Source organism: Pteropus medius, unplaced genomic scaffold, assembly GCF_902729225.1.
Source record: "Pteropus medius unplaced genomic scaffold, Ma_sr-lr_union100, whole genome shotgun sequence".
Taxonomy (NCBI): domain Eukaryota; kingdom Metazoa; phylum Chordata; class Mammalia; order Chiroptera; family Pteropodidae; genus Pteropus; species Pteropus medius.
Window position 1 is genome coordinate 4,311,768 of NW_024355206.1, and position 15,035 is coordinate 4,326,802.

General features: G+C 48.7%; 1 protein-coding gene across 15 annotated transcripts in view; it reads right to left on the reverse strand.

Moving 5' to 3' along the window:
- CPEB1 (cytoplasmic polyadenylation element binding protein 1) overlaps positions 1-15,035 on the reverse strand; it is a 53,586-nt gene that overhangs the window by 16,275 nt on the left and 22,276 nt on the right. For 7 of the 15 annotated variants that reach the window (XM_039858147.1, XM_039858138.1, XM_039858140.1 and 4 more), the window contains exon 3: positions 7,692-7,883. In XM_039858147.1, the coding sequence (XP_039714081.1) occupies positions 7,692-7,883 (192 nt within the window). Of the gene's footprint in view, positions 1-7,691; positions 7,884-8,079; positions 8,102-8,239; positions 8,455-15,035 lie in introns of those variants that run through there. The other 8 variants (XM_039858149.1, XM_039858146.1, XM_039858150.1 and 5 more) reach the window with 4 other exon arrangements.

The following is a 15,035-nucleotide window of genomic DNA, read 5'->3' on the forward strand; positions in this document are numbered from 1 at the left end:
AGAATCTGCATTTTAACACAATCCTCAGAAGGTCTGTGTGCACATTAAAGTTTGAGAAGCACTAATCTAGAAAAACCTGAGGCTTGCTACTTGAAGCTTCTAATCAGTTCCCTTTACCACACCCCAAAAACCTTTCATGTGTAATTATTTCCCTTGACTTAAAAACTGTAGGTTATTTCAGTATAGCTCTTACAGTGCAGCAGCAACTAATACGCAAGGGAAGAAAAGAGACCGAGGTGGCTATGTAGGACGTTTCCCAGAGAGTCTGATCTCTGAAAAGACTGGGCAGAGAGGGAGGGAGACAGGGTCACGAGGAACAAATAATGGATATAAAAGAGAGTAGCATGAACTGTGATAACAGTTTCAGAAAAGTGATGGCCAGAATGAGCCGGACATTGCGAAAAACATTCAAGGCAGCTGAGGAACTCTGCGCTCACAGGGAGCAAAGGGAGCGTGGGCCTGCTGCTTAGGACAGACGCCTGTGCACAGAGAAGGGAGAGAAGACGCAGGGAAGGGTACTGACAAAATCAGAATACGAACAACAGTTCAGAGACAGTCTCGTAGTGATTTTAAATTGACTGAAATGATAACTCTTTTGTGATGTATGTATGAATGAGAAATATTCTATTCTTCACGGTTCATAAATTATATATATAAGACAAACATGTAGAGGGAACAAGCAAATGATACAGCAAAGGAGGTGATCTCAACACTAGGAGAATCTGAATAAAAGGATACAAGTATTCTCTGCACAGTTTTTATTTTATATTTGTAACTTCTGTAAATTTAAAATTATTTCCAAACAAAAAGATTTTTTTAATGAAGGAAGGAAAACTAGTCAACTCCCATCTGACTTTCTTTGCCTCTTTCGAGGCGACTGATCTAACCAGAGCATAATAAGGACTAGAATCCTACGTGGGAAAAAAATGGTAATTGAGTGCTTTTGGAGTCTCTGCCTAGAAGAAATAATCTCCTTTTGATCAAGCTCTTGAAGTATATTTGTACAGATATCTGGAGGCACATGTTCTGCCTTCTCCACCAAGGGTACTGACAACATCCTGACACCTGGCAGAAAGGAGGGGATCAGTGTCTGCTGGGTGTACTGAAAGCGGGGGACTACCCCACGCCTCGGGCCAGGATGCCCACTGAGGCTGCACCCTATCAAGGATGACCAATTTAAGAACACAGATGCAACTCAGAAAAACCTTAGTGCATCCCTACACAGCCCGTCACCAAAATAGGTTGAGAGAAGTACAGTTACTAGCCACATACATTTGTGACCATACTCCTTCCATTAGTTTCAAATACTGTCTTCAAAGATGACTAAGCACATATAGATACAGGATGCAGAGTCCCCCTCCCTTCACCAATCCTCCCCAGAATCTGCTGGGACTCTCGCTGCCACTGATATCGCTCCTACGTTCAAGTACAGAGAGGAGACTAGACAGAGCCTCACTGAACACTCTTTCAACCGCACAGGCAAAAAAGGAAAAGAGCTTGGGTTGGTGGCCTACAAAGGGGCGATGCCATCCGGCAAAGACATAAGATCAGGGATCAGTGTGCCTGAGAATTAACACACCTGAATCACATCAGCATGTCTGTGGGACAATTACCTGCAAACGTTAAATTGGAAGGGGCTAGAGACATGGCAGGACTGTGGCTAGAAGAGAGACGGAGGACAAGGAGACCCAGTATTTTCCAGGTGGTTTGATTTTCGAGGTGGTTTGATATTTCCTTTAACCCACAGAAGCCAAGTTTCTGGAAACTGTCGACTCTGATCAAATGCCCCAGAGTGACCGTCCCTCTATAGGCCAATCTCATACAGGGCCTAGCCAGGCGGTTCTTTGAGCACGTACAGATCAAAGTAAGAAAAGCAGCAGAGACACCGGCCTCTTGGGGAAGGTGGGACCATACTTCAAGAAATGGAACCTGTCTTGCTCCCAGCTTAGCCCACGAAACCACGCTTGCCCTAAGTAAGGGTCCACCCACCGGGACCAGGAGAGAAGGAGCAAAGCAGCTAGGACGACGCCCCTCCTCCTAACTCGAAGGCATGGCCACCTGCTGGAAGGGCACTCTCTCTATGCCACAGGACCTGAAATCCTGCGGAAGTGACGGGTCCCTGTGCTGCAGGCCAGTGACTTATCTCAAACTCTGCTCCCCTGCACAGGGCACAGAGCTGCATCAAGGCCAGATGTCAAGTATAAACCTAAGGCTTAAGGGCGGGGCGGGGGGGGGGCGGCCGCTCTAGCCCTGGTGGCCAAATGTACATCTTCCAAAAGTGACTAAGAACAGTTTGCTCTTCCTGGAGCAGAGACACCCGTCCCCACTCGCATGCTGGCAGGAATCAGCATCAACTACAGACAGCTCTCAGGGAAGTCACAGGGAGGAGAGGGCCTGGCAGAAGGTCCCAGCTCATTAACGCTACTCAGAGGGCACAAGAGACCAAATCAGCAGTAATATTTTTAGACCGATTGTTAACTTTCTCCACTTTCACCCTCCTATGCCAGCTCCTGTGGGTTTTACAGCTGAGTCACCGTTTGAATTTCCTGAAGCCTTCCTTGCTCGAGTACAAAGGCACCCAGAGTCTGACGGTGGCATCAGCAATGGAGGAAAGAGCTTCGCACTACATGCTGGCGTTGGAGACACTGACCTTGAGCTCAGCTCGACAGAGACTAGGCCCAGGAGACCACCGTCACACGCTTGTCATCCAGTGGAGCAGTCACAGGAAAAAGTCAGACCAGGGCTTTTATTCCTAGCCTGAGATACAATGCCACATACCTGGAGCCTGTCTTCCCTATCCCAACCCTTGGTTCTAGGTTGTCTGTTCAAAATCTGTCTGAAAGCATAGAGGTAGGAAGGGGGAGGGCAGCACTCATTCCAGGACCCAACCTGAACTCTACACCACACCCAGCTCAGAGGTGATCTTCTGAGCCCGAACTCCCTCCACAGACTGTGGATCCTACAGGTCCAAGACAGTATCCAACACAGCTTCCCTCTCCCGCAATCGTGATCACTGGACAGGAGTCGCTGAAGAGACGACATGCCCACGTCCCTGCACACGCACTGTCCCTGCACTCGACCACCTCAACTTGTTTTTCTGCTAGGAGGTGCCCCGTTGTCACACTGTATCCCAGGCTTCCTCTCTGCATGGAAAGCAACTCAACAGACAATCTGACTCCATGACAGAATTCATGCACCAGTGACAAAAACTTTCTGTAAATGCATCATCCTGTCCTGAACGCTACTGGGGCTCAGAGATACTGATTTCTGAAGATTCTGTCCATCCAGCTGGTCGACATGAGGAGGAAGAATGGGAGAGACCTTGTCCCAACACCCAGGATTAACACACTGGCTCAGCACTCAGCACCCGTTTAGTGAGCGCTGGTCAGAAGTCCACGACAGGCTTAAATGCAGTGGTGGACAGCTAGACAGCTGAGGGAGAGCTGCTGGAGACCTCGGGCCTGGAAAGTCCACGTCATACAGAGAAGGAACCCAACGTTATTTTGGATACTGTCCCAGAAAGGTTGTTTGGAGGTACAGCAACAGCAGAAGCAAAATTCTCCTCTCGCCCCAGGTTGATCTAGTCTGCTGACCAATAAGGAGCCTGCAAGTGACACGGTATGGGGACACAGCATTCACTGAGCCACATTGAGGGCAGAAACTTAAGAGAGTGAACACCTGCGAATCCCCAAGGAGCTTCTACAGGAAGAGTGGAGGAAACAGGATGCATCCTCCAGCACCCGACGCTGAGCACATGGTCTGCCCCCTGGGCTTCCGCACAAGGCACCATTAGGAGGCCTTGTTTCCAGATCCCCCAAAGAGATGCTTGGTCACCCCTGTCATGCTGAGTTATGCTGCATGCAAAAGAGCTAGCTGGGGAAAGGCAGGAAGGCAATCCTGTGGACTGAGCTGAGACTCAGAACCGTCAGTCGTGTGCCCTGCCCCTCAGGGACCTCACGAGGGAACACGTCAGCTCTGGCTGGACAGCCCGGAGTGGTACGCAGTGACCTTACCGTTAAGTGCTCATGGTCAACACACTAAGGTTCTGCTCACAGAAACACAGGTGTCACAGAAAGCAGAGGTCTAGAACCAGAGACCTGGGCTGGAATTCTGGTAGTTGTGTTGCTTTTTGGCACTTGGCAACCTCATCTTTCAGATAGGAACAGTAATAGTGCCCACTGCATGGACCTGCACAAGCATTAAAATCACGTGGTGGATGTAGTGCAGGAAGCGGTTGACAACGCTGGTCATTAGGGACTGTGCCCCACCCCAGGACACTGAGGATGGCTTCCACAGCCCTGCTGTTCCACTGTAGGACTTCGGACACTGCAAGGGGGACAGAGGTGGCCTTGAGCACATGCCACCGGGTCTCAGGGAGGCAGGTCTAGGAGGGAGGGACGGGCACACAGTGCTACACCCAGCCCCCGCTGACCTTGCAGGCTCGACTCAGACACAGATCCCACCCTCGGGCCTTCCAGGAGGCCGCTGAGGCCAATGACATCCACACAGCAGAAGAACCGCAGCGCCTGGAGAAAGGCCCCTGTGTTCCATCTCATGCTGAGAACCCAGCGAAAGGTTGTCCCGGTGCAAAAAATCCCATTGCAGCAACGATCACGTTGCGTTTGGCACCTTCTCATCTGTTTTCCCTTAATGGTCACAGGGATTTTCAAGGGCAACGATTTTACTCAACGAGGTTATCCCAGTGCCTAACATACTGCCTGGCACACAGCTAGTGCTCAATGTCTGTTGAATGAATTCAGCCAAGATTTTTCAGTTGAGAGTCCTGCTATCTTCGACCTGCCCCCAACACTGCCGAATACGTAGGACGGTAGAAGCAGCTCAGATGTGAAGCCGTAGCTGCCTGGAGCAACAGCTCGCCCAGCAGAGCCCGAGGAACAAGCCTGCAGCCTGCGCTGGATGCAGAGACAGCAGGGCACCAGGCTGTCTGCAAGGAAGACCCCAGAGCTGCTGAAATACCTCCCTGCTCCCCGCCCTGGAAGAAACGGAGCTAGCTGGTCTTCAGATGGGAAGGATGTGTAGGCACAGAAATGTGGGCTGCATGTTCCCGCACTGCTGGCAAGGGTGCCCGTTCTGGCACTGCAGCTGGCGGTGGGAGGGCCACATCCCACTCCACAAGGCGGCACCCTCATGTTGGCTTTTCAAGAAGGCCCAGAAGTCAGAGAGAGAAAGATGGCCACCACCACAGCTCCAAAACCCCAGGACAACATGAGGATTAGGGATGGGTGTTTCTTCAACCCTCAGAGAGAAAGACATACCCACACTAACCCTACCCACAGCCAGATCGTGCCACTGGGGCCTCCCTCTGGTCCCTGTGAATGCTAGGGTCACAGACTGCAGTCCCTCGCTGATCCACAGAATCATGTGATGTTTATCACTACAGTGCCTGAGATGGAAGGTGAAGTAAATCCATGCCCACTGAGAGACAGACAGCTACAAGCACAGGGCTCTCAGGTGGGGACGCTAGGGACATTATGGCTGGACCCAAGCTTTTTTTTTAAATTAAACTATAGTTGACATACGTTATATTAATTTCAGGTGTACAACATAGTGATTCTGCATTTACATACCTTACGACGTGATCACCGTGATACATCTAATAACCATCTGTCTCCATACGAAGTTGTTAGAATACTAACTATATTCCCTGTACTTTACACCCCCGTGACTTATTTTATAACTGGAAGTCTGCACCTCATTCCCTTTCCCCTTTTTCACCCATTCCCAACTCCCACCTCCCAAACCATTAGTTTGCTCTCTGTATCTATGAGTCTGTTTCTGCTTTATTTTGTTTTAGATCTTGCATATAAGTGAAATCATACAGTATTTGTTTTTCTCTGTCCGACTTATTTCACTTAGCATGAGACCCTCTAGGTCCATCCTCGTGGTCGCAAATGGCAGGATTTCATTCTTTTTTATTGCTGACTAAATAGCCCAAGCTATCTTTTACAGCCTATTTGCACAGTAACTTCCAGGCCAAGCTCAGCAAGCTCCGAGATGGCCCCCGTACGTCTGTGCTGTGACGCGTTTCAGGACCCTCACCCTCGGGACTACAACACACCAGAGCCAGAGAGCAGCCACACCCCGCCTGCCACCTGTGACAGACAGGGCCCTGGCCAAACGCTGAGCCCAGACTGCTGCCGACCTCCTGGGGGAGCTCAGATACTGTGGGGCAGAGGGCAAGGTCAGCTTTACAGCCTACCCAGGTTGGCTTCAAAAGAACCACATAAAAGAAGTGACCATGGCCTCCAAGCCAAGGTCTCCAGGCGCAGGGTGCCAGACAGTATACCACACTTCCTTGCCCCCAGGGGAAGGGGGCAGTTACCAACCTTTCTAGAAAACCTAAGTCAGCTCAAGGCCAGTACTTCGAGAGGTTCTACCATAACCTAGAGGTAGTTACTTAAGGCAAAACTCTTTCCCACCTATCACAAGTTAAAAAAAAAAACAAAATAAAAACAAACAAACAAAAAAAACCCAAAACAACCCCAAACCACTACCCCCAATCAAATCAGATTTTACCAAAACAACTGGGCACTAAATGCCAGCAGACATAACAGTCCCAGGCTCTGCAAAGCATTCTAAAAAAAGACCTGCGCCAAACAGGGTGGCGGCCAGAGAAATCAGCAAGACGGTACCTTGCTGCCATGACTGCCAGATCCTGGAGCGGGGGAGGCGAGGGAAGGGTGGCAGCTCAGTGACTCCCGCTGCCAGCACCAACTGCAAATGGCTGTCCCCCCCACCCAACCTTTCCATCCTCCTAAGTAGCTGCTGCCAATATTCTTGTTACTAAAATATAATTTAACATAAAGTAAAATATGTAAATTATAAGTATCCCTGTAGTGTTTCTTAAGTTCGTATTTCTTCCTGAACACTCCAAGACTTGCATTTGGCCAACCCTCCCCTTTGTACCACAAGAGGGAAATAAACGGGCAGTGGGAAGGTCTGAGCAGAAGCAGTTCAAGGGGTGGCCAAGAAGCCTCTTTAATTTGTCCCCATCGAATCCTTCCAAGTGACAAGGGATCCTAAAGAGGAGTGGCTCTTCCACTTGGATACCCTTAACACAAAGAAAGAAAAAAAGCCTCGGCAGGCGAGTTACTCCACCCCGCCTACCCTGCCTACCCCGTTCCGGGATCAATGCTCTTAACCTGTATAAAGCCAATTCCGATATCCCAGGATTACCCAGCCTCACTGGACGCTGAAATTCTTCGCTTGCCATGACTCGAGGACCACCCATCCTTCAAACATAGCTCCCTAGTCTTAAAAGCCACTGAGAAATAGAATCTGGACGTCCAGTAATCAGCCCCTGAGGTCCCCTCCCCCGCTCAAAAGTGTTTTGCTTCATCATCTCTGAGACAGGCCAGGGCACTAGGGGGTTTATCTGGATCTTTTCGGCATACAGCTGTCACCTTGGGGACCTTTCCCAGGGCCACCCCAGGTGCAGACTAACAACTCCAGGGAATCTGTCAGGGTAAGTGGAGAAGCCGTGCCTGCCTTTATGAGCAACCATCTGTCCTGCACACTCACAGCCAGCAGCATCTCCATCTCTTGCAAAAAAAGCTCCATGTTGTGGAGTGGGGGGATGCAAAGGGGAACAGAACAACTGTTGCTGTGGATATCTTCACTGGCCACCCCATGCGCCCCCTCCCCTAGCCAGCTCATTTTCTGGCACCCACCTGAGTGTGTGCTGCTCTGGGCTGAGGCATCTGAGTCCTGGGTGCTCCAGGGTCGGTCCCAGCCTGTGAGACTGAGGGACTGCAGGCCAAGGCACAAGTCATTTGCATCTGGGAGGCCACGGGGAGAATCTTGCGCAGAGGTGGGGAAAAGCATCCTGCTTGGAACTGTTTCTTCAGAGTCCGGGAAGTCTGCTTTGGACAGGAGGACAGCAAAACCTCAGAGTTAAGGGCTGCTTGCCCCAGTATAATCAACAATAAATAATAACAGTTTCCCCAGGCTTAAGGACCAGTCATCCAAGTGGGCTGCACGTTGCAGCCGCTGCCTCTGCACTTTTGGGGGCGTCAGAACAGCAGCGGTTGCCATGCAGCCCCCTCCCCACACACACACCCCTATCCCGTCTGCATTACAGACTGGGCCAGCATGTGATCAGGCTGCTGATGCTTCCCGCTGCCAGTGACATCAGCCGGCTGAGCCGTGCAATAGAGAGCGGCATCATCCTTCACAGATCGGGGGAGGAGCAGAAGGGGACGACAGGGAGGAGACTTGCCTCCCAGGGAAGAGACGGAACAACAGCTACTCAGAACAGCCCGGGTGCAGTGCCGGTAAGTCAGGGTTGCGAGACAGCGCCCTCCGGTCCCCGGCAATGGTGGCCAGGCGGCCCTCAGGCACGACGGAAGTCCTCTCCGCCGACAGCAGAGCCAAAGCAGCGACTGCCTGCTGGTGTAGCTCTGCCCTCCTGCCCCTCCCGTTCCCTCCCTCTGCTCTCCACCCCCAAACCCAAAAACACTCTAGTCCTGGACTCTCTCCAGCTGCTTGCTCAAGCCCTGGTTTTGCAGCCCAGTGCAAAGCTCCACAACCCTGCTGGCAAAAATCTATGTGCTCCAAGTGGCCCCTGACACAGCAGTGTCCCCCACTGAGGAACAGGACAACCTTCAGAAAAACACTGCATGCTTGGACCCTGGAGACAATGCCCAGTGCCCCAAGCTCATCTGGAGCAGCTTACCACAGAGAAAAGGGGTCCACTAGGCTGCGGGATGGGGCGTTGCCAGGATGCTCTAGGCGTGGCCCACAACCTGCATGCCGAGTCAGATCAGCCCTGACTAGGAAAATCAGTTCCTGGGTTCCCTCACTCCAAAAGAATGAGCATTAGTAGTCGTGAGCAGATATATAAGGTCCAGCACCTCCCTCCCTCCTACAACTGTAGGCACAGATGGACAGACACTGTGCCTGACAAACCAAAACACGAGGAACAGTCTCAGAAGTCGCCTTATGCCTCGTAGAAGCCCTGTTGTCAAGACTCTTCCCCATGCCCTTCCAGGAGCCTCAGAGTCCTGCTGCCAGCCGTGAGGTCGCTGATGCCTTTAGTGGCCTGCACCCTCTCTCTCAGGGGTGTAGCCAGGACCATGGCCTTATTTCTGCGACCACTCAGCTCCAGCAATAAAGGCCAGCTTTGCCCGGAGTTTCTGGAACCTCCATCTCCTCTTTGCCAGCATCTTCTCCTGTGTCAGTGCTCAATGCGTTTCCAACATGACCCTCAAAAGGAGGGAGAGTGAAGATCCCAGCCCCCGCAGGCGGCTGCTCCCTGCCCCTAGCCCGCTCCAGCTGGCAGCACTCCACCCCGTTCCCCCATTTACAGAAGAAATAACCAGACATGGGAAGCAAGCCCACCTGGGACCACCCATGACAGGGTCCAAGGGGGCAGAGGAAGGGCAAACACTGTCAGCCACCGGAGTGCTGGCCAGCGCCTCCTGCAGCACCCTGTCCACGGGCACTCGGCTTTGGTCTAGAGGAACGGCCAGTCTGTGGGAGGGACTCCTCTCTTGGAGGATTTTTAGAGCTTTGCTGCTGTGTCATCTATCCACGTTATTCTTGTCTGGCTGTAGATAGTCTGCGTGCTCCCTGTCTGTGTCTGTCAAAACCTCGTTCACCGTTCACCACCATTCACCGTCACACAGGCTGAGCAAAAACTCCCTAGGCGGGGGCCACCCCCACCCCAGACCACTCCCTCCTGCTCTCTCCATCCACCCTCCCCACAAACCGAGGGCATATGTTTAAAATAGTCTGTATGTATTCATTACAAACCATAATGCTTCTTTTAAAAACATCCACGTTTAAGTACCCAATCCCCCTAAACTATCTACATAGTCCCTTCCACCCCAATGTGAAGGCAAACATTTCTACCCTCCCCTCTAAAATCAGAGCACCTGTGTATATGGTGACCCCCATGCCCCAGGCACAGAAAACCTAACCATGGACTACACTCCTGCTGCTCAAAGCAGGTGGGGCAGGCCGGGAGAGCAGCACACATCTCTACAACTAGCACCACCACCTTCCCACCCAGACCTGACAGACCGCACGCCCGAGCAGCAGGTCTGCTTAAGGATATTGAGGAACGAATGGCTACAAGCTTCCAGGAGCTTAGAGATCTAACTGCAGCATCGCTCTGTCTTCACTCCCAGAGGCCTCACTACAGACACCACCTGACCCTCGTCCACTCTCCCTCCCACTGCTTCTTCCAGATGAAGGCTTTCGCTCTCATTGCAGGACTCCTTCACTACAGTCGCAGATGAAGGCGGCCACAGCCCTTAAACCCTTGGTGTGGCAGGCTGGGAAAGTGAACGAGCCTGCAGGTCTGAAAGGCCTTGCTCTGCTGCCCTTTCTGAGCATCTTTTCACCTGCAAAGGGGCAGGTGCAGCTACCTCTCAGTGTTTTGTGAGGACTGCACGGAGTGCTTGCCACAGTGTCCGGCATGGAGCACTTCTTCAGTGTTTTATTTTCAGTAGGGTGACCATGTAATTGATCATCTAAACCAAGACATTTCTGAGAGAGAAAGGGGACAAATATTGATAATCAGAGCAGGACAGCAGTCTAAACAGAGATCATCCTGGTAAGAGGTAGGCACCATCCCTCCTCCTGCAGCCATGTGTGTCCAGAAACATTTCACTCAAAATGTGTCCTTTCTAATGGCTTTCTGACCCCATCTCTCCAAAGCTACCCAATCTGCTCCACTGCTTTATATTGGAAGAAAGTGTGGGAAATAAACTGTCAACACAGGCTAACATGCAGTGAATTCCAAGATCTGAAACGCAAAGGCTGATTTTAATGAGCAAAAGCTCACCTTTCCTTCTCAAACTCACATCTGATGCTAGACAGGAACTTAGCCCTTTCTATTGGAGAGTATCTTTAAAATCTTTTGCCAAGTACCAAGTAGATACCAGAAGCTATCTTAGTAACCACCACAAGATGAAGTGATCATTCTCATTCTAAGGCATCTATTTGAACAATGCCTCAGCTTAAATGTTTTCCCCTATAAGTGTCTCTTATCAATACCTATACAAAGTTTCTGACTTAAGTTCCTTAATTTGGTTCAAAATTTTAATATCATTTCCCTTCTAAAGCATCAGTTTTCTTCTTTATAGTAATCTGCCAAACTTCTTAACAGAACAATTCAGGGAAATAAGTAAACTGATCCATGGTTCAAAGTTTGCCATAGGCTACAATAAAAGCATCCCCAGGTGGGACTCCAAACTCTGAGGTGAGCCAGGAACTCTAACTCCAGGGCTCAGCGAGGTCGCCTCCACCCTGACCTCCTGCATCCTCAGCACAAGGACCTGTCTGTCTTCTGATGACTCCTCTGCTAGCAAACTTAGCACACAATTGCTCAGAGTCCTCTGCATCTATGTTCTTGAGCATCTGGCAAATAGGGGAAGACAAGAATGGTGCCTTGTGGCCCCACTTGTGAAGCCTTTAGGGCAAACCCCATTGTAAAAGGTAGGCGGTGACTGCAAGAAGTCAATGAGGACGACCCTGGGAGAACTGAGCAGATGTGTCATGAGTTTTGAGGTGGTAACAGAGGAGAAAAAACAAGGTGTGCCTGGGCCAGCCACGCCAGGAAGAGCTGAGGCTGGAAGAACAAACCGATGCTCAGGCTCATGGCAAGGAATTTCTATAAACTCTTAAACAGGAAATACTGTGGTAGAGGCCCAAGATGGACCAGAGAGAGATCAGAACTAGGGAGGCCAGAAATGAGAGGAAGAGGAACAGTGGAGAAGGGAAGAGGAGGAGTTGGGAAGCGGGAAAATATGCTGAATGACACAGTAGACTACAAAGCTGCATCTATACCATAATTATAACTGTGAAAATTCTGTGTTTTGATGGGCAATGCTGGTAATGGAACATAGGAAAATACAGCTACTTGTGAGGCTAGCAGGCTCTGACTTTCCTTTCCTTTAGTTACTGCACAAACACAACAATACAAAATCTGTCCTCTGCTTTCTTTTCCTCTTTAGACTTCAAATAAGTACACAATTGTAAGATGTACAGCAGCCACACTTGGGCTCTTTTACAAAATCTTGACTTCATCCCGAAATTCCAGTCCCTGGGAATAACAGATAGGACATTGAGTCATTTGTCCCCATTAGAGTCTTTCAAATGACAGACTGACTTTATAGTCAGCTGAGACTACTCATCGATTTATGATTCTTAAAGTTTTAACAAGCCCATAAAGTAGCATTTCTAAGACTGTATTTCTAAAAATACTATTTGGAAGACTATTTTTTTCCCCCCAAACAAAAAAAGATGATTCTGAAAATCCATCTTGGCAACTTACAGAGCAAACATGCAAGAAGTCAGACATCTGCCAAGGTCATTTCAGCTGCCCTGTTTGCACTGTGGTCCCGGATGCCAGAGAGGCTGCGGCTTCTCCAGGCCAGTGCGTCTCCAGCCCTAACCAGCAGGAGGATGAGCCTAGAGTCTTCACAACACCGATTCTGATTCAGCAGATCTGGGGCAGGCCCCAGAATCTGCATTTCTAACGAACTCCCAAGTGACCTTGAGGCTACTGGTCTGCAGACCACACTTGGAACATAAGTTCAAAATGGCTCTTTTACCCGAGGTTCTCTCTTCCAGGTAATTCACCCCATTCCTACCCAACACCTCTTTCTTCATGGTGTTCATTTTCCTAAACAAGTACCTTCAACGGTTCCTGTTGCCTCTCAGATCAAAGCCGATGCCCAGGCCCCGGCTTACTTATTAACTGCCTCTTACCTACTCACCCAACATAAAAGGCTGAGCTCTCCCCCAAGCTCACACACTGGGGAACAACCTGCTGCTAATCTGTATGCTAATTAGTGCGACAGTGGTTCAGGTGAGGGAGTGCAGGATGGCGAGGATGCTCAAGGAAATTTTCCTTATAATTTTAGTTATACGTTAAAAATCGCATTACGGATCAAGATGTAAGAGAGAACATTAGGTTTATTTTTTACTTCCCACCATAAAAGTATGATCCTTAGATTATTTTAGTCTTGACGGCTTTTAATAATTTTCAAATGAATTCTGTAAATTATTTCAAAGTGATTCCTATAGTATTTCTTAAATATTACAAACGTTTAGATTTTACAATGTCATACACCAAGTTCACGTACTGGAAGGGTCAATATCGTTAAAAAGTTAATTCCCACCAAATTGCTCTACACAGCCAATGCAACCTCAGTTAGACAGTTGGCCTTCAAGCAAGTTAGTGGGGGAAAAATGGTACTGGAACAATCAAACAGCCATATGGGAGAAAAAAGTCAGCCTCGACCCCCTACCTCCCACCATACAGGAACATTAATTTAACATGGATCAGAAAGACCTGTGAGTGAAGGTTAAAACTATAAAGCTTCTCTACGAAAACAGACTGTCTTTGTGACGTGGGGTAGGGGAGTGCCAAGGTTTCCTATGGAGGACACAGAAAACAATGATCACTAAGGAAAAAGTCTGATAAACTGAACTTAATCAAAATTAAAAACTTCTGTTCATCAGGACACATTAAGATCCCAGGTAAGCTATAAAACGGAAGACCATATATGAGACCGTATCTGACAAATGGCTAGTACCTAGAGTATATAGGAAACCTTAAAAGTTAAAAAAAAACAGAAATTTTTAAAGGGCACAAAATCTTGAAAAGGCATTTCACAAAAATATATAACTGGCCAATAAGCACTTGAAAAAGTGCTCAACATCATTAATCATTAAAGTAACTCAAATTAAACCAAAATGAGATACTACCACCACCTACCAACCAGACTGCTAAAATTAAGAAAACTGCTTCACACTTTGTCAACACTTGGTGTTGTTGATCAGAACCCTCACCCACTAATGTATGACAGTACCATCACTTCTGAAAAAGGTCTGCCAATTTCTTATACAATTAAACATACACTATACTATGCTATGACCCAGCAAATCTACTCCCAGGTATTCTTCAAAAAGACCTGTCCATGAGTAGTGACAGCACAGCGGGTCCTCAAAAAACATTTCGTGCAATATCGTTTTGTTATATTGTTCATGAGAAAAAAAAAACAATCGATTTCTGGCAGGGCCCCGTCCGCGTGGAGTGTGCACGTTCTCCTGTCTGTGACGGTTTTCTCTGGGCGCTCTGGCCTCCCCACGCCCCAAATATGTGCACACGAGATGAATCGTGTCCCTCCACTGCCCCTGAGGGAGCGGATGGGTGTGAGTGGCCCTGCCATGGGAGGGCGTCCTGTCCAGGGTCAGGCTCCAGCCATCCTTGACCTTGAACTGGAATAAGCAGGTTGGAAAATCATCATCTTACTTGTGTTTAGTCATCTTTATGATATATGGATAGCTCACATTTATTTCTACGTTTAACATTTGAAGTGTTTTGGGTCTTTATTTAGAAGTCTGGTGATGTTTTGGTGACTGAAATGCCGTAGGAACTTAACTCTTGCTTCTGTCAATTAGCCTCTGGTTCAACTGGTTTCATTCTACACCCTTTCACTTAAAGTCAGTTTCCAAGGACCTATCACTGGTGCTGAGGGCATACTACACAACTTTTCAATAATTGCCAAAACCTGGAAAGAGTTCAAGTGGCCATCAATAGGAAGATAAAATGTGGTATGTGACCATGCTGGAATATTAATTACTCAGCAATAAAAGGAATAAAGTATCAATACTTGCAACAACATGAATGAATCTCAAAATATTACAAGTGGAATAAGCCTTACATGAGACTGTATGTGTATATATACACCTATGTACACACACATGCACACACGTGTGATTCCATTTCTTTGATGTTCCATAACAGGCAACACTAGTACATGGTGAGAAGAAGCAAGGTGGTTACCTCTCCAGGGGGTGGTGGTGGGTGCTGACTGGGACCAGGTATGAGGGAACTTTCTGAGGTGATGGTAATACACTCCATTGTGATGGGAGCTGGGTGTGTGCACTGATCAGAATGCCTTTAATGATACCTGTAGGATTTGTGCATTTCACTGTGTATAAGTCTTACCTCAAAAAATGTAAACAATGACTCAACATTAGCTAACAATATGCATGCT